We start from the raw sequence: 24,512 nt of genomic DNA, 5'->3' as shown, positions 1-24,512 counted from the left end.
GTCCTTGGGAAGGAATGATGTTCTTGTCCCTCCCTCTTTGGAAGATAGTTTTTATTTCTACCCTTCCCTCTGGTGGTAGCCAACTTCTGGGTGGACCACAGAACAGGATGGTTTCCTGCCCCTCCCTCAATGACAAATGGCTTTTGTTCTGTCCCTCTCCCTGTAACATCTAAACTTTACCAGGGGTTAGGGGCCAGTAATCTCAGAGACAGAACCGCTTTTGCTTTGCATTCCAAAAGCCTCAGGAATACAGAGCTGGAGGGTACAAGGATGAGCGAGTATTCCTGCTTCTCCCTTAGTGGCAACCTATCACCATTAAATGCTTTCTTCATTGAGGAGAGCACACTTATCCTTTTGAATAACAAAGATCTGGTAAGTGGGTGTAGATTCCCCTTGTGTCTGAGGTTCCTAAAGTTTCTAAACTGTTGTGCCAGCCTCACTTAGCCTTTACGTATTCATTAAAATTTCAGGTGTTTTCTTCCTATCTTCTTTTATGGTTGCTATTTCTTCCTTCTGTGCTCTGCCCAAGGTGAAACAGTTTGTGAGTCTCATCCTTCTTCCAAGGTGTTTGTATCCTTGGAATCATTTCACCTGGTTGCTTTGGGCTCAAAAGAGTGATAATTTAAAAAATTATCTAGCTTTCTTTTTGCTTTTTTTCCTTTGGTTATTGTTGTTGTTAGAATGGGGGTAACATTCAGTTTGGCTCTCTGTATTTTCAGTTGAAGTAAAAGTACTAGTACCATTTATTTTGATCAGATCTGTCTTTTTCATTCTGCTCTCAGGCAGTGCCCAGTCTGGTACCAAAGCATAAGAATAAGAGTTCAATCTCTTTCCTACCTCCTAGGCTTTCTGTTTCCTTTATGCTTATTAATGTCATGAAGCAATATGAAGGGAGAATCCTAGTTGAGTATGATGAACATGCGAAAACTAGGTCATTGTTCCTCTGTATGTAGTTACATATATTTGACAAATTAAGTTTCTTAGTATAGACAAAATAACATTTCCATTCACCAATGGGCATATAGCTCTGCTGAAGAAAGCCCAGCCTCAGGTCAATGGTGGTGTCTCTGGTACCTTCCTCCCCAATTCTTCTCAGTGATTTTTTTTCCCCTGGTCTACCAGTCCCAGTACCATTTTAGCAGCAGAAAAACTTGTTGAAGAGCTGGATTGTTTTTGATAACACAATGTCTAATCCAGGGGAGGAAAGATAGTTTCATTTCTCCTGGAAAGTCATCCTCCCCATACATATGTCCTGAATAACTTGTATTTCTGCCTAAGAAAAGAAAACCAATAAGAAATTGCATTTTTACATAAAAACATACGTTTCATATCCTGGTAATATTCTCTTACATTCTTTCTTTTCAGAAAGATTTTTGTGCCTGGGAAAGTACATTGTTTTTTCATCTTGCTGGTTTTCATCCATTTGCTCCTAAGTGAAGTGTTTTACACATAGAAATTATTGTCCTGGAAACTCTATCCCTAGTTAAGAACAGAAAGGATTATTATTTTCCTCCCTAAATAGGGGAATGGGAAAGCGATTTACTTTCCCAGGTACAAAAACAACCCTACTGTAATGGAAAGGAAGTTTCTTTTTCATGTCTTCTGATTTCTCCTGGTCATTTAACAATTTTCAGGTTGTTTCTAGTGAGATCATCCATTTCAAAAAACACCACGATAAAATAAGTCTGGGTAAACTGGGAGACAGTTCTACTGTCCCATTATTGAACATTTCTCTTAACTTGCTTCCTGACGAGAAAGTATTAAATAAGTAGTAGCATCCTTTGACGCTAGTGGATCAAAATATCTAATGGATCCTTTGCATTAGAGTTCCTCTGGCGGCCCCTGTCTGTGTGAGCAGTTATCAGAATCTAGTCGTACTAGCTTTCGCTCCACCCCCCCTCCCCCTCCCCACGTGGAAGCAAAGAAGGAAACAGCCCTGTAAGCTCTCCCAGGGCAACTGTCAGCCTCTCCGCGGGACGTTTGCCTCCTGCCCAAGGAGAAACGTTCCCTCTGGAGGTTTGGGTGGCCACCAGTTCCCCAACGTCCGGGCCCGGCAGGCTCTTCCGCTGAAGCAAGGAGAGCAGGCTGCACCGCGCCTGTGGGAACCGCAGCCCACGGCCCGCCCCGCCTGCGCCGCCCAGCGTCAGCCACGACCCCTGCCTCAGCGGGCCGCGGCGGAGCCATGCAAGAAGGCCTAGTGGAAGTGGAGCCCCGGGCTGCGCTGGCCCAGCCTGCCGAGAACACCGTACCGTCGGAGGCCGAGGCCGGGAAAGCCAGGGGAAAAAACCCGCGCTTCAGGATCTTTCCAGCTAACCTGATCAAGTTCGGAAATTTCAAAAAAAGGGAAAGAGACCAGGCTGGGTCCACGCCCCCCAGTATCAAGAAGGTACGGGAAAAACAGGAAGAGAGTTTGGAGGGGCCCTGCGGCTTGGGCTGTATGGCTTTTCCCCGCTGTCAGCGTTTTAACAACATCCGTTGCTTCCTGATTTTCTTCTGCATCCTGGTCACCTCTCAATGTAAGCCTGGGGTGGGGCTGGGTAGAGGAGAGGTGGTTCTGGTGCGGGCCAATGCGGGGCGTCAGAGGGTTGCCTACGTTGGGGAGGCGGAAGAGGGACGAGGTGCGTGGGGAGTGCCACGTGTGGTGTGGCGGCCCCGCTTCGTGTGGCGGGACTCTCCAGCGTTCTCAAGGTACGTCTGGAATCAAAACTGGTTAAACGGGCCACCGCCTGGTTTACTTCACCTCATCAGGCACCTGATGGACATAATCCCTGCTTCGTGCGTGAAGGGGGCCTGGCCTCCAGAGAGCCTGATGGAGGGAGGGTGGCGTTGAGTCGTTGAACCGTTATTAGGTCACCAGCCCTGAGAAGCTCTGTCATTCAGGGCTGAATCACTTGGGAGATTAAAATAAAGTCGAAAACAGTATCTGTGATCACCAGGTTGTTTCTGCTTCTACCCACATTTTTTTTTTCTTTTTTTCTTTTTTTTTTTTTTTTTGCGGTAGGCGGGCCTCTCACTGTTGTGGCCTCTCCCGTTGCGGAGCACAGGCTCCGGACGCGCAGGCTCAGTGGCCATGGCTCACGGGCCTAGCCGCTCCGTGGCATGTGGGACCTTCCTGGACCGGGGCACGAACCCATGTCCCCTGCATCGGCAGGCGGACTGTCAACCACTGCGCCACCAGGGAAGCCCCCTACCCACAATTTTGAGACACATTGGCCAAGCCACTTGTCTCCTGGATCTTGTTTCCTTATGTGTGGATTGAAGAGGTGGAGTGGGACCTCAGACTATATCAGAGAAACCAAACTCAAAGGTGTTTATCTTTGCCCACACAGTTTGAAGAAGAGTGTGAATTTGAATGCCTTTAGAGGAGACGTATATTTTCTACTTGGCCACAGCCCTCACTACTCCCATTACACCTAGATTCTTTACTATCCTGTTTACACTGATGATATTGGAGTTTGCCAAACATGATCTCTTTTTGCTCTAAAATGCTGTGACTAAATAACTTCAATAAAAAGGCTGTATGTGATAAGTACCATATGAGAGGAACAAATAAATAGTCATCAATTTGTCTTGAGAAATCATCAAAGAAGTTTCTTTGAGAAAGAAGCATTTGAATTATGCCTTGACAAATAGGTATAGTGATAGCTGGGGATGTAGAATATTTATTGAATAAGGAAATGAATGAAAGAGTGTTTTGGTAAATAAACACTCAGATACAGGAAGGCCTTGTTTCAGAATAGTGAGTGACAAGTTTGGCTGGATGATGGTTTCACCTAACCACCCAAACTGCTAATTATATTTATTTTATTCATCATGTCTCCCCAGGACCTAATATAGTGACTGAGGCAGAAAAGAAATAAATATGTATTGAATACATAAGTAAATTTAAAAAGAAGAAAAAGACAAATTGTAGCCACATTATGAAGGTCTTTAAATACCAGACTGAGAATTCTGAAAGGATACTAAAAGGTGTTTACTTCCCATTAATGTACTGGGTTAATAAGTCAGGTGCTTTACAAGCATCATCTCAATATAATCTCCCTATTCGGTGGGTAATGTGGAGCCAGTGAACGTTTTTAACGAGTGGTTGCAGTGAATGGTTTTTAGCTCTACTACTTATTAACTGACTTCATACAGATCATTAGCACAGTTTGGGTATAAATACTGAGTCTTTCATTCATAAATGAATTTATGAATTTATTTAAATGAATTCATAAATGAATTCTTCATTTTCCATTTATCAATTCATTTATTCATTGTTACATTTTAAACAATTTCAAACATACAGAAAGGGTGCAAAGGCAATACAAAAAATTCCTGCCTTCCCTTCACCCAGATTCTCCAGTTGTTTACATTTTACCACATTTGTTCCTTCACCTTTTCTTTCCTATACGTATAGACTTTTTCAGACATGGTGCCCCATCACTGCTAAATACTTCAGTGTGCATCTTCCCAAAGTGAGGACATGCTGCTGCATAACCACCTTACACCCCTCCCAGTCAGGAGTATTAGTGTGACACCACCATCATGTTATGAATTCATACCCCCACTCACATATTGCCAACTGTCTCAATATTGTCTCCTTTTCCTTTTTGGTCCAAAATTTTATCCAGGAACACATGTTGCGTTTAGTTGTCATACTTTAGACTTCCTCTTTAGTCTGCAACAATTCCTCATTCTTTCCCTGTTTCTTATGTCCATGCCAGTCTTAAAGTATATGGGTCTTTCATTTTCTATGTTGAACTTTGAAATGGGTTTTTTTTTGATCATTCCTTATGACCAGACTCAGGCTATACCTGCCTGCCCGCCAGCCTCTCCCTCTCTGTCCCCCAAATCTGTGGTTTGCCTTTTCATTTTCTTGTGCCTTTTTGATGAAAAAGGTGTTCACTTTTGTTGAAGTCCAGTTTCTTAATTTTTTATGGTTCATTCTTTTTGGTTTCTATCTAAGAATGTATTGCCTAACTCAATGTCATGAAGATTTTCTGCTTTGTTGTCTTCTAGAATTTTTATGGTTTAGCTCTTATGTTTAGATCTCTGATCCATTTTGAATGAATTTTTTGTGTGTGTATGGAAAGGGTCAAAAATCATTTTTCTCCATATGGATACTTTATTCCAGCATGATTTATTAAACAGACTGTCTTTTGACCCATTGCATTACCTTGACGCTGTTGTTGAACTTCCAATCTCTAGAGTCTTTTTCTAGCTTCTCTATTCTGTTTTATTGAACTAATATGTCTAACTTATGCAAATGCTGTATTGCATTGTTTACTCTGGTTTTATTATATGTTTTTAAATCAGGTATTTTTCTGACTTTGTTCTTTTTTTTTTTTTTTTTCTTTTTGCGGTATGTGGGCCTCTCACTGTTGTGGCCTCTCCCGTTGCGGAGCACAGGCTCCGGATGCGCAGGCCCAGCGGCCATGGCTCACGGGCCCAGCCGCTCCGCGGCATATGGGATCCTCCCAGACCGGGGCACGAACTCGTATCCCCTGCATCGGCAGGCGGACTCTTAACCACTTGCGCCACCAGGGAGGCCCCTGACTTTGTTCTTTTTAAAAGTTGTTTTGGCTATCTTAGTTACTTTGCCTCTCCACATTAATTGTAGAATCAATTTGTTTAATTCTGTAAAAAACTTACTGGGATTTTAGTTGGGTATGCTTTGATTCTATAGGTTTGGAGAAAATTCACATCTTTTTTTTTTTCCTTTTGATTTATTATAAGAAAGAATACAGAAATTACTATTGCTCAAAACAGTCATTCTCCTGGAAACCTCAAATAGCAAATTAGAATTATATATATATATATTATTTTCTTTTTTTGAAAGATAGTTGCTAGGAGAGTAGATTTTCCAGACCCCAATGAAAGATTCATTTTGCAATCAACTTAAGCCTATATATATACGTTTTTAACATCTTTATTGGAGTATAATTGCTTTACAATGTTGTGTTAGTTTCTGCTGTATAACAAAGTGAATCAGCTATATGTATATGTATATCCCCATATCTCCTCCCTCTTGCATCTCCCTCCCACCCTCCCTATCCCACCCCTCTAGGTGGTCATAAAGCACCGAGCTGATCTCCCTGTGCTGTGCGGCTGCTTCCCACTATCTATTTTACATTTGGGAGTGTATATATGTCCATGCCAGTCTCTCGCTTCGTCCCAGCCTACCCTTCCCCCTCCCTGTGTCTTCAAGTCCATCCTCTACAGAAAATTGACATCTTAACAATACTGAGTGTTCTGATGCCTGACCATGGTGTATCTATTTAGGTCTTCTCTCCTGCAAGTTTGCTATATTAATTTATTAGTCTTAGAAGCATTTTTGCAGACTCCTTAGGATTTTTAACTACATGATCATGTCAGCTGTGAATCAGGACAGTTTTACTTCTTTCTTCCCAGTCTGTATGCTTTTTATTTCTTTTTCTTGCTTTTTTGCACTGACTAGGACCTCCAGTACAATGTTGAATAGAAGTTCTGAAAAGAGATATTCATTTATTTTTCCTGATTTTAGGTAGAAATCATTTAGCCTTTCACAATTAAGTATGTTAACTGCAGGGTTTTTGTGGATACTCTTTACCAGTTTATAGATGTTCCCTTTTATTCTTAGTTGGTTGGGAATTTTTGTCATCAGTGGTGTTGAATTTTATCAAGTGTTTCTTTTCCTGTATCTATTGAGACCATGATATGGTTTTTCTTATTTATTCTATTAACATTATTGTGTTTTTTGATTTTTGGATGTTTAACCAACCTTGCATTCCTGGGATAAACCCTTATTGCTGGCCTATTATCTTTTTTTATAGATTGCTGGATTAAATTTGCCAAAATTTTGCTAAGAATTTTTTTTAATGAGAGTATTGGTCTGTAGTTTTCTTGGAATGTTTTTGTCTGTCTTTAGTATCAGGTTATACTGGCCTCATTAAATTAATTTGGATGCGTTCCTTTCTCCTCTTTTTTCTGAAAGAGTTTATGTATAATTGGGTGCCTACACAAACTCTTTCAGAATTAGTTTGTTGATTTATTGCCTCTCTATATCAATATTAGTATCAGCTTTTTGCCTCTCAGCTTCAAACTCATCCTTTTTGCCTGCTCTGTGAAAATAGACCTGGGCCCTTTAAATATTTTTCTTTACCAGCTGTCACAATGTTAAATTTTATCAGTAGAAGGTACTGGAGAGCCATTACACAGAAAATTTTACTTCTTGGTTCTAGTGTGTTTGCTTGGCAAGCTCCTGCAGTGTATACAGGTTTCTCTATCATCAGGCTGTTGCAGTGCTTGCATCTTCTCCAGTATCCCTCTGCTGTAGTGCAAGGTGGCCAGAAGCACTCAGTGGCTGGCAGCTTCCTTTGGCATTCCCCATGAAGAGCTTTCCCCAGCACATAGAAGGAGAACTACCACAAAGTTTTAGAGTACAGATTTCCTGCCAGTTTTGTTAGCATGGCACCACAGTGACTTCTTGGTCATTCAATAAGCCATGGCTATGCTCTCTTCAGCAAGGTCTGAATTTTAGCCCTTGAGTGCTCCCTTTCAGCCCTGGGGGAGTGGTTGTTCCTTATATGGGCTATTTCTATATTCTTTAGCATTCTCTTTACATCTAACTAGCTGATGCCTTGTTACATTAATCTCCTGTTATAGTTAATAATTCTTTATATTAAACTTTTCTTGTTCAAATTACTGTGTGGTTTCTCTCTTCTGATTGGATTCAGACTGTGATGGAATTGGTATCAGGAGTAGTCCCAGAAGATATACTCATAAAGTTGTAATTTTAGGATTGGTTTTGTATGCCTTTAATCTTGAGTGAAGTGCTGAGCTCTTTGCCAGTGGAAAACGGGTAGTAGTTCTTGGCAGGTAGTGGTATCATAATTAATCAAGCTATCACCTATGCTTGATTGGGATGAAATGCCAAATGAAGCATGTACCTTGAAAGCCGAGTGGATGCTGTAGTTTACCTTATGGTAGTAATGATGACTATAAGGACTCTGGTGATGGATGGAATCTTTTGAATGCCCCTAAGCACTTATGAAGAGAAAATGACAAACTTAGGTTTGTTAGCTCTTAGCCCAAGTTATAGTCTGAGAATTCAAGGGCTCCCATCAAAGCCCTGAAGTAAGCTCTCATTTCTTTTAACCACAGAACAGATATTTCTGGAAATCAAACACAAAATGTAAATGTATGGATTGATGAATTATAATGACAGTTGAATTCAAAATCTTGTCAAATTTGCCCTGTGTCTTCCCCTCTCTTATGTATTCAAGATGAGTGTTAATTTTTCAGTCTGTTCAGTTTGTTACTTATTAGGACATAGTGGTAATTTCTAAGCTCTTTACATGTGGAACTGAACTGTGTGTAAGTATTTGTGTGGACACATATTTTCATTTCTCTGGATTTATACCTAGGAGTGAAATTGCTCAGTCATATGGTACCTCTACAGTTTAATTTTTAAGTGTGCTCTAGGTTTTCCATATATGTACTTCAACGATTTGAAGAAGTTGCCTTTTATTCCTAGTTCATTGGGTGTTTTTATTATGAAAGGGGGTTAGATTTTGTCAAATGCTTTTTCTGCATTTTGATGTTCATGTGGCTTTTATTTTTTATTATGTTAATTTAGTGAATTACAATGATTCATTTTCATATATTGAATTGAAATTAAGGAGGCCTGTGGCTTTGGGCACTTAAATTTGGTGAAACATTCAAAATAATCATAGAGACAACCTATTTAAAGAGCTTTGCCTTGTAAAGTATTTGTCAAAGAAAGATTCTCTGAATTGAGTATTTTGTCTGAAATATTTCAGTACAAAAATATAACTGAAGACATTATTTAGTAGTATTTTCTTTGAGCTTATGGGATACTTGCACACTTATAAAGAGTGTTTATTCAATGAAAATATTATGATCTGTAGTAAAGAGTCATTTGGAGGCTTTAACAACTTCATATTTATTAACTATTATATTGGAGATCTCTAAGACCTTACTCAGGCTAAATGATTCACTAGAAGGACTCAGAGAAAGATGTTATACTCATAGTTATGATTTATTATAGTAAAAGAATACAGATTGAAATCAACAAAGGGAAAAGGCACATGAGACAAAGTCCAGAAAAAACCAGGCCAAGCTTCCATGTGTCCTTTTCCAGTGAAATTAATACTAGGGTTATGCTTAATACTCTCAGCAACAATGTGTGATAACACATATGTAAAGAGTTGCCAACCAACGAAGTGCATGTGAGCCTTGGTGTCCAGGGTTTTTGCTTTTGCTTTTGTTTTTGAGGGGGTGTCAGTCCTCTAGGCATGCAGCATCTGTGTGACTGACCTCAGCTACTCAGATTCTATTACTCCATCCCTCACACCCAACAAAAAAGGCATTCACCATAAATCATGTTGTTAACATAAACTGTCTGACCAAAATGGGACTGTGTGGCTCAAGGCCACCAGCATATAAAAGCACTCTTATATGGTAGAATATTCCAAGGGCTCAGAGTCACCCCCCAGGAGCCAACCAAAGACCAGTCTTGAAGACAGGCCTTTTTTTGAGCAACCCAGGCCTGAGTTAACTCTTTACTGCAAAACTATAAAAAGCAACTCTGAATTACAATTTTTTTTTTTTTTTTTTTTGCTGTACGTGGGCCTCTCACTGATGTGGCCTCTCCCGTTGTGGAGCACAGGCTCCAGACGTGCAGGCTCAGTGGCCATGGCTCATGGGCCCAGCCGCTCCGTGGCATGTGGGATCCTCCCGGACCGGGGCACGAACCCGTGTCCCCTGCATTGGCAGGTGGACTCCCAACCACTGCACCACCAGGGAAGCCCCTACAGTTAATTTTATAAGAACAATTAGAGATAAGATCATATTAAAATATATTCTTCAGAAAAAATATGAATTAACATTTTATTAGAGGTAAGTATGGCTAAAAAATTGGTTAAAGTATCTGAGTGTGTAATGAGAATAATATTCCTTTATTTTGTAAATATCATGATACATAATATAAAGATACTTAAAAAGTTTTTGACTAAATTTTTAGCTTCACTAATGTAATAAAACTAGTTGGTTTATAAATTTAAAAAATTATATGATTTTTTAGGTAGTACTCCATACCAGGCATTGAACCAGGAAAAATACAAACAAAACAACCCTTAAAGATGGGAATCTGGAATTGGTTATCTGACCTGATTGGGCTTGAAAGCAATGAAAAAAGCAATATTTGTGCCTGTGGAAAATGGTACACTGGAAGTCAGTGGCATGTAGTGACTTAAAAGAGTTATTTAAAATGTTGCCTGGGATAAAGTTCTTACTAGAGGCAAGACTTTGGGAGACAAATAGCTTCTGCAATTGAGTCCTATGGTGGAACTTTTGACTACAAAGATTTTGGGGTTGATTGCTTCTCACCGCACTGAAAAATTCACAGAAAGAAAATGAGAAGTTTAGGACATGATTAGAAATGTGTGAGCTTTTCTGCTGGTTCTGTGAGAATCTTATCACTTTTAGGCACATACTGCATATTTGGAACAGTACCAACCCGTATTCACACTTTCAGAATTACAACATAAGTTGAATTCATAAATTTATGAGATCACTTATGTGAGAGTTGGGGCATTGATTGGAGAAGAGTGGAGCCCTGAAAATTGGGACAAAAGCATTTGGGTGGAATTCTGTGAATCCAACAACTGTAAACTCTGAAATCCTGAACCTCCTTTCCCAGTAGGAGCAACTATTCCTGCTGTGTCTCAAAAAGAAGCAATTCCTTGCTTGGAGACCCTGAATTTACTTCACCTGAGTTAAGGGAATGCTGATTGCCCTCATGACCCACCCTACCATCCCTTATTGCTACTAGACTCATAGCTAGAATCAGATTCCAGCCTTCCCAGAATGACTAACATAAAATCTGTCCTGGTAGATAATATCTTATTCACCCAAAATTTGCCTGCCACTTCAGTGATATCTCTAGGGACCAATTGGTATGGAGTGTGCAGGGCTACCTCTTCTCAAACGAAGGAAAAGTTTTTCATTTCTACCACCCACTACTAAGAAAAAACATAACCTTTGGTGAACCTGTGGTTTTTTGAAGACGAAAGTCTGCTGTAGTATAATGCTATAGGAAGCATCATAGCCCTGAAAAACAGAGAAAAAAGGAAGTCCTTCCAGTGGGCAAAACATTGGAGAGTACATCTGATTGTCTGTATTGCCTAGATACCAGGCTGCCTTTGACTAACGGTTTGACCATTTGGTGACTAGGAAAGGGTTGGGTAAGTGATATGTGTCTCTGAATGGGCAAAGTTATCCTATGTGAATGTTCACCAAAAGAAATCCATTGCAGAGGAAGCTCTCAGTAATGAAGTAGATGGACAACTATCCTGTGAATATTAACCAGCCTCTTTCCTCTGCCATTGTATGTCTTGTTCAGTGGGCTCATATTTATAGTGACAATCACATCAAAGATAAGAGTTTATATGAGAGCTGAATGCAAGGCTTTATCTTCACCAGAGCTGATCTGGCTATTGCATTTCGGAGTGCCTGAATTGCCACCAGGAAAATTCAACACAATCCAGGAAATAACTCCATTCCCTAGTGAAACAAACCAGCTATCTAGAAACAGGTTGATGATGTTATCTGCTTCTATTATAGAGTGGGCAATAATTTCTCATCACTGAAATAGATATTTATTTTAGATCTGGGTTCTTCTTTTATCACCACAGTTCTGCCAGAACAACTATAATTGGATTTAATGAATGTCTCATACACCATCATAATCATCTTATGTAGTATCACATTGCTTTTAACGAAGGAACTCATTTTACAGCAAAAGAAGTACATCAGGAAGTTCATGTTCATGGAATTCACTGGTCTTACTACAGAGTTCAATAACCAGAAACTCTTGGCATTACAGATAGTTTTAGTGTCCTATTGAAGACTCAGATAAGGCTTCAGCTAGGAGACAGCAATCAAAAGTTTGGGTACTGTCCTGTAGAGTGAGGCATATGCTTTATGATAGTAACCTATATATGTTATCTGAAATCAAGAGGAAGAAGAGAGGGTGAATTTTGGAAGGAGGAAGTTATAAATATCAACTGTAGTCTCATAACCATTTAGAGACATAAAAACTGTAGCAACTATGCATTTTTCTCTTGTTTTAAGTGTACATACACACAAATATATATACATTTGTGTGTGTATGTATTTCAATTTTTAATTTTTTTCTCTTCCTCTTTCCCTTACTATTTTATAGAAGAGTATTGTGGAAGATAACTTTACAAATTTGTCTCTACATAATATTCCTGAATTGGAAGAGGAATTAATACCCCAACCCCAGAGACGGACACAGTTACTGACAGGACATTCTTTGCCTTGGCCAGTATCCTCCTTGGCCACATTTAAAATGAGAGTTGACAAAGTGAGAAAGTGGCATGGACATATATATACTACCAAATGTAAAATAAATAGCTAGTGGGAAGCAGCCGCATAGCACAGGGAGATCTGCTCGGTGCTTTGTAATCACCTAGAGGGGTGGGATAGGGAGGGTGGGAGGGAGGGAGATGCAAGAGGGAAGAGATATGGGAACATATGTATATGTGTAACTGATTCACTTTGTTATAAAGCAGAAACTAACACACCATTGTAAAGCAATTATACTCCAATAAAGATGTTAAAAAATTTTTTTAAAAATGAGAGTTGAAGAAAATGCTTTTAGGTGCAGCAAAGTTTCTATATCTTGTTTCTTGCTGGTTTTGGTCTGTTAAACTGCTGTGGTTCTGGGTCTGATTATGGTTTCTTCTGCAATACAGTTCCCTCACAGATTTAGTTAGGCCTACATCTTTGCTTAATTATTTATTTACTTATACCATTTATACCTTACAATTTAATTTTAATGTTAAAGAAAACCCATTCAGGTTTGTGATTCAACTAGAAGAAGGGTTAAAATTACCTTGAAATGGATATGGTGACTGATTGGACTGTGTGTCTCCCTTTTTGGGGAAAAAGTGAGAACATCTTTGTTTGTAAGAATGATAATTGCAACATGTTTGGCAGAAGCATGATTATGTTGCTATTAATTTGGTATGGAAGTTTAAATATGGGAAGAAAGGTGAAAATGTGTCCTAAGTAGTCCAGAGGGTGAACTCTTCAAGTTATTTGTTGGCCATGCACTCCATTGTTGCCCTTCTGGACTCACTCCTATTTCCAAGGGGACTGGCAGCCTGTAAACTACATTTACCAGACTTCCTTGCCAGCTGGCTTCCACTTAGGTGTTGCCAGTAAGAGACTGTGGCAGTACATTTGAAAAAGGGGCAAGGGGAAGCCTCTCTCTTTTTTCTCTCTCTATTCTGGTGATGATTTTGGCATCAGCAGCAATACTGGGTAGGTGAAGGCTCCTGGATTTATAGTCAGGAATAAATAAAGCTCCATCAGAAACAACAGTGGATGATGCAGCAGTACAGTGTTCATGGGCACTGGCTCAAGCAACTGCAAGAGCAGCAGAAACAGCAGGTGACTATGAGGTAGCTAAATTTCATAACATTAATAGGTGTGTGAGTCCTGGCTTCCTACAAAGAGGTAGTGATTGCAGTTCTAACAGCAGTAGCAGTCACTACTCCAGCAACTTTAGTGGCATTTATATCATGAGTTTTGATTAGTAACTATTTTTTTCTTTTCACTCCAACAAATGTATTACTTTTGTAACCAACACTGATATCAATTTCTTTCTGTTTCAAATATTTAGTATGTTTATTTTTCCCAGTTGGATGCTGAGTTATAGAAATACACATATATGATACCATTTACTTACTGTTCAAGAACATGACAAATGATACTCTATACTGTTAAAGGATGTATATATACATTGTCAAAAAAAGTGTTAAAACGGCTCAGAAATGGTAAACTCCAAATATTGGATATGGGTTACAGAGTGAGAAAGAAGAATGTGTTTAGGGAGTACATGTTGGGTTTCAACTATTTTGTTAATGTTTTATTTCCTATTCTGGATGGGAGATAAGCAAATATTCATTAGATTGTTATTTATTCATTTTTTAATAATTGAAACATAATACGTTAAAATAAAGATCAGTACTGAGATGATTAAAAAGAGCATATTCTTCAGTATATTACTCATAAATATAGTTTAAAAATAGTTACAAAAATTCAATTAGCTAATATTTCATAGAGGTTAAGACCTATTAGTGTTTTAGAAAAGGAATTATTATGTATTTATAGATCTTAAACATTCAGAGTAATGTAAAATAAACTTAAGTCATTGCAAATTGTTTTGTTTTTCAGTGATTATAATGATGATCTATTTTGTCTTTATAAAGATAATTTAATGCATATTATTGCTTTCTTTTTTTCTTTTTACATTTTAGGTATTGTGTTTGGTCTTGTAGATCTGAGCAATGACAATTTTCAGAAGGAGAATCATCTGAAAACCATTGAGAATTTAGTGCTGTCATTGACCTATGATATTTCATCTTGCCTGGTAGTAGTGTTTATAGCATATTATGGAGGGAAAGGAAACATACCAGGATGGATTACAGTTTCCTCCTTTTTAGTAGGATCTGGATCACTTTTATTTGCTTTTCCATACTTTAGTGGTGGAAATTATAAAATGATGGTAGAAACTGAAGGTAAGATTTTAAAAGATACTATCATACGTCAAATCATTATTCATTTAAACCATTGGCTCTGGGAACTTAAAATAGACTGTGATATTTATCTGTCTGTACATTCATTCATCTGTATCTACTTATATGATCAAGTTTATTAAGCTAATTAATGGTAGCTCCCTGGTAACATGTATGTCATTCTCCCATCTTCTCATGATCATATACCCTTTCATCTAAGAGATGGGCCTAGTAAGATGAAAGAATATTTTGGATGATATGTGGGATAATTATTTTGTGAAATTGGTTTTCTTTTATCAATTTTCATATATATTATAAATCTTTTGATTTATGTCTTCCACAGTATACTTAAATTGATCCCTTTATTTTGACCTCAACACACATATACACAAGTACAAAGACAAAGATAACCAAACTTACACAGACACACACAAAAAGTCAGAACTTTTCTAGCTACTTCTGCCATTTCAAAATGCTGCCCTTTGACACAGGACTTCGAATCTGGAAAGATTGGAGGCTTCTTTGCTTTCTTCATTTTTTTTTTGATTTATTCCACAATTTTTTGCTACTCCCAGTAGATAAAAAGGCTATTTGAAGTTCATAGCACTATTTCTGACACTTTTGTGTCAGGGACTTTCTTGTTATGCATAGGCTTATAAAAGTGTTGGAATGCATTTACCAGTTTTGGAAACTTTAAACTGAGCTTTAGCAAAAACTGATGGAAAAGGCATGAGGATGTCTCTATATGTGTGTATGTGTGTATATACATGTTTATGATGTTTAAAAGTATGTTTGTGATGTGTGTTTATGCTGTGTGTTTACAATATAAATAAAAATAGTTCATATTAAATATAATTTATATAATAAGATATTTAGCTATATATACTATGTAATTCATATTATAAATAATATACTGATATGTATATGATATATATCATATAATTTATGAAATCTATAATATTCAAATAAATTTATAATCTGTTTATTATTTGTAGACTATATGTAGAATAAATACATTTATTAATTTATAGAATATATTTGTAATATATTTATTATATTTGTATAATGGACAGCTAATTGAATTAGAAGATGACTTATGGGAAGAAGGGAATGGATAACACTTTACTCCCGTTCTTCCCTTAACCCTGTTCTGGTCAGAAAGGGTGAAAAGTTAGGAAGCACTGCTTGAAACATTAAAAATGCTGCTTGATGAGTACTCAGGAGTAATGAGAGTAGAAATAGTACAGTCTTTCTTCCTTTGTGTTTTCTTTATAGTATCTAGATTCTACATATTTTATTTTCTGCTTGTGATTAGGAATGTGTAATTTATCTAACAACAACCATTCAGTGTATTTACTGGGTAACCCTCTGCTTGTTAGAGAAGCAGAAATAAAGTAAATAAATGGTCTTTGCAGGTAGAAGTGCTTATTTCATACACACATCTATTCAGATATTTCACTCATTTTGTTGAAAAGTTTAGTTCTTACATAACTAATTTTCTACTCTATGTACATACTTCAGTTTATGTATGTATATATTTTTAATTTCTGTATTTTCTTCTTTCATCCTTTTTTTGGGGAGAGTCCTTCTCTTATTCTTTTCTGAATATCTCTCCTAATCTATTCTCTATTTTCCCCAGTTACCTGCCATACTCATCTTCCTGTATGACTGGCCTGAACCTTGGAGCAGTCCATTTATCACCACCTTACACTCCCTTTCTCTGCCCCCTCTACCCCATCTCAGTTTTCTGTACTAATGACAAATTGGTCTTCAGTCCCTATGCATCAGCTAACATGTAGAAATCATAGTAAACCAAATCCTTCAGAAGTTAAAACTAATTTTCTCCTCTAGTTCATGCAAACAGTTGTATCACACTCTGATCTTTAGTTTCTAGATCTCTACATATAATTGAACACCCAACATATCCATGGTTGCAGTGCACTGTCACGTTACTAAGAACTTCCTAAATATCTGTTATCTCACTGTCTGATTATATCCACTAATTCTTCTAACTCACTCATATAACAGAAACATCAGATCTTTCCTTTTATTGGAACCTTTAGTGTATTGACGTTTACTTTCTCCCTTTATCAGATTCTCCTTGTTGTTACTTTCTTTCATTTGTAGCTTATTTTATGTTCCTTAATATGACATGTTAGAATATTTCAGACATACTCTAATCATTATACTAAGCTCTCTGTCCCATTGTCCTTTCTTGTTCCTGGTCTGGAAAACTTTTGATCCAACCATATACCTTTCTTTTATATCTATATCTGGGCTGCTGATGAGTGTTTTAGAGAAAAATCACACAAGAGGACAGCTTAGTCCCACAATGAATTTGTTACTTTCAACCGCAGTTATACTTTCAAATGGATCCATTCCCCTGATTTTTTTTTCAGTTCCCTTCTATAATTCACAACAAAGATTTTTTTTTTTTTTTTTCGGTACGCGGGCCTCTCACTGTTGTGGCCCCTCCTGTTGTGGAGCACAGGCTCCGGACGCGCAGGCTCAGTGGCCATGGCTCACGGGCCCAGCCGCTCCGCGGCACGTGGGACCCTCCCAGACTGGGGCACGAACCCGCGTGCCCTACACCGGCAGGTGGACTCCCAACCACTGCACCACCAGGGAAGCCCCACAGCAAAGATTTTTGATTTTCCTCATGTCTTAGTTAGTTTGGGCTGCTATAACAAAAATATCGTAGACGGGTTGGTTTAAAAAACAGAAATTTATTTCTCACCGCTCTGAAGGCTGAGAGTCCAAGGTCCAAGTGCCCTTCTTCACTTTAAAAAATCCCTTGTTTGGACTATAATTTCAAGAAGGGCACTAAAAGATTAGTTTTATCCTACTGGTAGAAGACATTTGTTTTCAGATGTTGGGCAGCAGGAATCTCAGGACCATGATCCTTAGGAGAAGGGAAACAAGTTGAATGTTTTTTTTCTAGAAGGAGACAAGAGTAGTAGATTAGGGACACACTTGATTATCAGGAGGGTGAAGGACCTACCTGAGTTTAATAATCATGCATTCAAAGTGAGATTTGCATCGTTGTACGTTTCCCTCCAGCCTCATTCAACTTTGAAAGCATAGGTGTAGAGTAGGGAGAAGAGTTTAATTTGACCAGGGCTGAAGTTTTACTAAGGGATTGCATGATATGAAAAAGAACAAAGGATTTAAAAGTGTTAAGATGATAACGAGAGAAGTAAGGAGATGAAGGGGACATTGAGATAGTGAAAAGGAGCAGGATCAATGGATTGATTATAGGTCCTGGTGAGTTTTAAGGATTGTAGCAGCTGGGTTACTAGAAGGAGTGATCTGGAAAAAGAGAGAGAGTTTGAGTGTAGGATGCTTACAATTAAGGAAGGTTTGTAGTTATTGTTTCCGAAAGTTTAAAATGAGTAGCTAGGGTAAGTGGAATAAAAGTACATGAATGGAGAGGAGTTCAAGGAACTAAGAAGCTAGGGTGTTGGAAATATTAGATTGATACTGATATCACCACAAGTTAACATGTCTATGTAAAATTGAATCATCAGTATTTTGAATCACAATTCTAGAGACCTCCTCCCATTTGACGTGGGATCAAGTTTCATTCTCTGTGGATACTGAACCACCTGAAAATTTCCATTTGTGTACTATTTTGCAATCTATACTATTACCAGTTTTCCACTAATATTTTAAGAGCATTTGTTAAATTCCAGTCAAAATAGACACAGTCAGAATGATCTAATTAGCATTACCTGGATCTACCAATCTAATGACAAATGTAATTCCAACAAACATTTATTTACTATTGATTTACAACCATGTGAATTTGAAAAAGCATAAGAAATACACTGTCACCTAAAGGAATTTAAAATCTAGTACATTACCATATAATGACTAACAGAAATTTTTATTGTATAGTTCCTTGTTTTTATGCACCTGTATTCTAGAAGTTAGTGGGTCTAAAATGGGAAACTATTTAGTGACACGAAGTTAATGTGAAGATTGCTGAAGAAGTGGGTCTAGAACTAAACTCAGAAGGTAATCTTCAGTAATTCAGAAAATTTAGGACATTAGAAATACTTTTACCCTGGGGTCAAAACTCAGGGGTACCAGATGCCAAATTTAAGAGGAATATGTGTGTATGTGTGTGTATATACATATATACATATATGTATATATATACTTATGCACACATAAGTATATATATACATATAATCATGCATACATATTTACATTTGGTTTATAATATGTGCATATTTTCCAGTATTCCCACAAATTTTCTTTTATCGTTGCTTTTTTTCTGAGAACATGATGATTGATTATAGAACTACTATATTCAATATAAATGAGTGTCAACTAAAATGCATAATGGTGGAATAGCTTATAAAAGGTAAAACATTTCATAGAAGATACTGCATATTTGTTGTATGTTTAACTTTTGACTCATTTAACAAAAATATAATTATCTTTTCAAAAGATATTTGCCGAGAAATGAAGATGGACAAGGCTTGCAAGAAAACTTCATTATCATTCCAATCAAAATATATGACTTTCTTCATCCTTGGGCAGAGTGTGCAGGGAATAGCAGCTATACCTCTTTATGTCCTTGGAATAACCTTTATTTATAACAGCGTTGCCACACACTCAGCTGGTATTTATCTAGGCAAGTTATTTCCCCTTCTAATGTGATTTTTATATATTTTCATCCTATCAACCTATTTAGGCTGCAGTTCATTTCGCTAGGAAAAAAAATCTCAAATTACCAGATTAAATTGCTCGAGTAGTTGTATGTTTTAACTTTAAGGATATAGTGGGGTATCACTTCTTGGCCTTTTGACTGATATCAAGGATATAGTGGGATGTTGCTGCCATAATGTCCATAAGGAAACAGAAACATTTTTTATGCTTGCTTAGAGCAAGATTCAGTGTGGTGCTGAAATAATCATTACTAAGCTCTTTACATACATTAACAAAATCGTTTTGGGGAGCTTTGGTATTTTGAAGTTAATGAAAACATAATCTCATTCATCCTATCAAGGAGAGGAGTGATGTGCTATTTAATTAACTACAGTGTAGTATCCTCTATTTATAATATTTCATGCTAGTGTATCACACAATAAGTAGCCCTGGGGTACAGTAATCTCTACCTCTTTATACTGTAATAGCTTCTGGTCCTGGTAGATCATCTACTTATACAGGATTATCTAACTATCATTTTTGGAAAAAAATTTGAAGTTGTTTTTGCATACTTATTGTGAAGGTCACTTAACAGAAAATAACATTTTTCACCAGAATAATAATTTTTCCACCAGAGGTAAGGAAAGTCATGTCAATAAACTAAAATAGATAATATTCATATTTATGTTTGTTTTTAGAAAAAAAATTGCAGCCATTCATTACTGTTGGCTGATGGTGGCAACAAATCTGTTTGTTTTACTTTTGGTTCTACTGAATAGCAGTTAAAACACATGTATACACTACAGAGAGTAGCTTACTTTATTGCTACCTCCTGCCACCCTGGCAGCTAAAGTGAAGGATGCAAAGGTGATGTTTATGTTAAAGTATCATCTTGCTTTAGTACCACAAATTAAATTGAAATAAGACACGTTGAATTTGTATTAAATATACGCATATTTATTTATATTACATTAATATATAGATTAAATAAGGTACAGTGAATTACAAAATTATCTGAGTTTTTCTAATACGTGCATTGAATAATATGTATGATGATAAATTTTATGTGTCAGCTTGGCTAGGTTATGGCAACCAGTTGTTTGGTCAAACACCAGTCTAGATGTTTTTGTGATAATTTTTAGATGTGACTAATATTTACAATCAGTAGACTTTGAGTTAAGCAGATTACCCTTCATAATATGGGTGAGCCTCTTCCAATCAGTTAAAGCCTTTCAGAACAGACTGAGGTTTCCCAAAGAAGAAGCAATTCTGTCTCCAGACTACAGTGTAGAAACTCTGCCTGAGTTTTTCCATGCTGCTGGCCTGCCCTGTAGATTTAAGACTTAATTATGAACTCAAGACTATAACATTAACTCTTACCTGGATTTCCAGCCTGACAGCCTGCCCTACAAATTTGGATTTGCCAGCCCTACAATTTCATGAACCTTTCCTTAAAATCTCTGCCTCCCTCTCTGACTCTGTCTCTCTCTCTTTCTGTCTCTCTCAATATCCTATTGGTTCTGTTTCTTTGGAGACTAATAGAATATTCCATGAAGCTTTCAGAAATAATCCATTGCAGTGAGATAATTTTTATCTTTTTACAACAAAGTTGGGTTATGTAGTTGTTTGATGTTCAGTATCCATTTTATAGGCCTTGTGGAAGCTGCAGGAATACTCGGATATGCTTTGGGGTATGCAATAGGAGCACCCTTAATTAAGGCCTCTGTGAACAGTACTTTTGAGAAAAGGTAGGCTGTTTTTTTTTTCTCTTTTTTTTCTGTTTTACACTGTATAAAATATTTATTGGATACATACTGTAGCTTATAGATATATAATTTGTAATAACTTTTAAAAATATGTAAATGTGACTGATATGCACATATGTATACATATAAATATATCTAAAATACACATTTTATCTTTGCTGTTTGAAATATAATTCAAAAAACAACTTATAATGACAACCATACTACTATTTCCACATATAGTTTTTTTTTAAATTGAGGTATAAAACACATAGTGTAAAATTTACCATCCTAACCATTTTTAAGTGTATAATACAGTTATGTTAACTATATGCATATTGTTGTGTAACGTATCCCTAGAATTTTTTCGTCTTGCAAAACTGAAACTCTATATCCATTATACAACAGCTTGCCATTTCCCCCTTCCCCCCAGCCCTGGCAGTGATTCTTCTACTTTCTGTTTCTAAGAGTTTGACTACTTTAGACACCTCATATAAGTGGAATCATGAAGTAGTTGTCTTTTTATGACTGGCTTATTTCACTTAGCATAATGTCTTCAACACTCATCCATGTTTTAACATATAACAGTATTTCCTTCTGTTTTAAGGCTAAATAATATTTCACTGTATGTATAAACCATATTTTCTTTATCTATTCATCTGTCAGTTGACCTTTAGGTTACTTCAACCTCCTCTTGGCTATTGTGAATAATGCTACAATTAACATAGGTGTGCAAATATCTCTTTGAGACTCTATTTTCAATATTTTTGGGATATATACCCAGAATTGTTAGATTGTATGGTATTTCTGTTTTTAATTTTTTTGAGGAACTTCCATATTGTTTTTTTTTTTTTTTAACAGCCATCCTAATAGGTATGTACAAGGCGATATCTCATTGTGGTTTTTATTTTCATTTCCCTGATGATTAGTGACGTTGAGCATCCTATCACATACTTGTGGGCCATTCATATATCTTCTTTGAAGAAATATCTATTCAAGTCCACTGCATATTTTTAAAATCAGATTTTTGTTTTTGCTGAGTTGAGGCAGTTCTTTCTATATTCTGGATATTAGCCCTACTCCAGATACATGGTTTGCCAATATTTTCTCCCATTCTGTAGTTTTTCTGTTCACTCTGTTGATTGTTTCCTTTGCTGTGCAGTTTTTAAGTTTGATATAGTCCCATTTCTCTAATTTTTTTTGTTGCCTGTGCTTTTGGTGTCATATCAAAAAATAATTGCCAAATCCAATGTCATGAAGCTTTCTTTGTATGTTGCCTTCTGGGAGCTTTATTGTTGCAGGTTTTATGTCTAGATCTTTAATCCATTTTGAGTTATTTTTGTATATATTTTAAGGAAAGGGTCCAACTTCATTCTTTTGCACATGAATATCCAGTTTTTCCAGCACCATTTATTGAAAAGATTATCCTTTCCCTGTTGTGTATTCTTTTCATCCTTGTAAAAAATTATTTGTCCATATTTATGAGAGTATATTTCTGGGATCTTTATTTTCTTCCATTGTTCTATATATCTGTCTTTATATCAGTACCATACTGTTCTGATCACTATAGCTTTGTAATATATTTTGAAACCAGGAGGTGTGAAGCCTCTGTCTTTATTTTTCTTTCTTGGGATTGTTTTGACTATTTGGGATCTTTTGAGATTCCATATGAAATTTTAGGATTTTTTTTCTATTTCTGCAAAAAATTCTGTTGAGGTTTTGATAGGGATTGCATTGAATCTGTAGACCACTTTGAGTATTAAGGGCATTTTAACAATATTGAGTCTTCAAATCCATGAGCATGTATGTCTTTCCATTTATTTGTATCTTCTTTAATTCCTTCAGCAATGTTTTGGAGTTTTCGGTGTACAAATCTTTGCCTTGCATGCTGCTCATCGTTAGTGTACAGAAACACACTTGATTTTTGTGTTGATTTTGTATCCTGCAACTTTGCTGAATTCATTTATTAGTTCTAACAGTTTTTTTCTTTGGAGTCTTTAGCATTTTCTAAATAGAAGATCATGTCATCTGTAAACGGAGATAATTTTACCTCTTCCTTTCCAATATGGATGCCTTTTATTTCTTTCTCTTGCCTGATTGTTCTGGCTAGAATATCCAGTACTATGTTGAATAGAAGTGGTAAAAACAGTTAGGTTTCTTTGCCTTGTTCCAGATATTAGAGGGAGAGCTTTCAGTTTTTCACCACTGAGTGCAGTGTTAGCAGTGGGCTTTTCATATATGGCTATTATTATGTTGGGTAATTTCCTTCTATTATCAGTTTGTTGAGTGTTTTTACAATGAAAGGGTGCTAAATTTTTTTTAGCGATACGCGGGCCTCTCACTGTTGTGGCCTCTCCCGTTGTGGAGCACAGGCTCCGGACGTGCAGGCTCAGCGGCCATGGCTCACGGGCCCAGCCGCTCCACGGCATGTGGGATCTTCCCAGACCGGGGCATGAACCTGTGTCCCCTGCATTGGCAGGCAGACTCTCAACCACTGCGCCACCAGGGAAGCCCAATTTTGTTGAATGCTTCTTCTGCATCGAGATGATCATGTGCTTTTGTCCTTCATTCTGTTAATGGGGTAAATGACATTAACTGATTTTCATATGTTGAACCATTCTTGTATTCCAGAATAAATCTCACTTGGTTATGATGTATGATTCTCTTAATATGTTGTTGAATTTGGTTTGCTAGTATTTTGTTGATGAATTTTGCATCATTATTCATCAGGAATATTAGTGTGTAGTTTTCTTATAGTATCTTTGTCTGATTTTGTTTTCAGGGTAATGCTGACCTCATGGAATGAGTTTGGAAGTATTCTTTCCTCTTAATTTTTTTGGGAAAGTTTGAGAAGGATTGGTATTAATTCTTCTTTAAGTGTTTGGTGGTACTCTCCAGTGAAGCCATTTGGTCGTGGGATTTTCTTTGTTGGGAGGTTTTTGATTACTGATTTGCTCTCCTTATTGGTTCTGTGTCTGTTTAGATATTTTATTTTTTCATGATTCAGTCTTCATAGGTTATATGTCTCTAGAAATTTTTCCATTTATTCTAGGTTATCCAACTTGTTGGCATAAAATTGTTCATAGTAGTTTCTTATGATCCTTTCTTATTTCTGTGACATCAGTTGTCGTATCTTCTCTTTCATTTCTGATTTTTGTTATTTGAGTCTTTTTCTTGGTCTAGCTAAAGGTTTGTCAATTTTGTTGATTTCAAAAAAAAAATAAACTCTTAATTTAATTGATTTTCCCTATTATTTTTCCATTCTATATTTCATTTATTTCTTCTCTAGTCTTTACTGTTTCCTTCTTTCTGCTATATAAATATGTATTTTTAAAAATTAATTAATTAATTAATTTTTGGCTGCGTTGGGTCTTCGTTGCTGCACGCAGGCTTTCTCTATTTGCGGCGAGCGGGGGCTACTCTTTGTTGTGGTGCGCAGGCTTCTCATTGCGCTGGCTTCTCTTGTTGTGGAGCACAGGCTCTAGGCACCTGGGCTCAATAGTTGTGGCTCGCAAGCTCT

General features: G+C 37.0%; 1 protein-coding gene across 1 annotated transcript in view; it reads left to right on the top strand.

Moving 5' to 3' along the window:
• Window positions 1-2,182: 2,182 nt before the first annotated feature.
• Window positions 2,183-24,512, top strand: part of SLCO6A1 (solute carrier organic anion transporter family member 6A1) — an 88,711-nt gene continuing 66,381 nt past the window's right edge. Inside the window, exons 1-4 of the mRNA XM_060094371.1 lie at window positions 2,183-2,516; window positions 14,334-14,594; window positions 19,048-19,233; window positions 20,899-20,995. Coding sequence (XP_059950354.1) covers window positions 2,183-2,516; window positions 14,334-14,594; window positions 19,048-19,233; window positions 20,899-20,995 — 878 coding nt within the window. The remainder of the gene's footprint in view (window positions 2,517-14,333; window positions 14,595-19,047; window positions 19,234-20,898; window positions 20,996-24,512) is intronic.

Source organism: Mesoplodon densirostris, chromosome 3, assembly GCF_025265405.1.
Source record: "Mesoplodon densirostris isolate mMesDen1 chromosome 3, mMesDen1 primary haplotype, whole genome shotgun sequence".
Taxonomy (NCBI): Eukaryota; Metazoa; Chordata; class Mammalia; order Artiodactyla; family Ziphiidae; genus Mesoplodon; species Mesoplodon densirostris.
The sequence above is the reverse complement of the archived record's forward strand: the minus strand, read 5'-3'. Positions and strand labels throughout refer to the sequence as shown.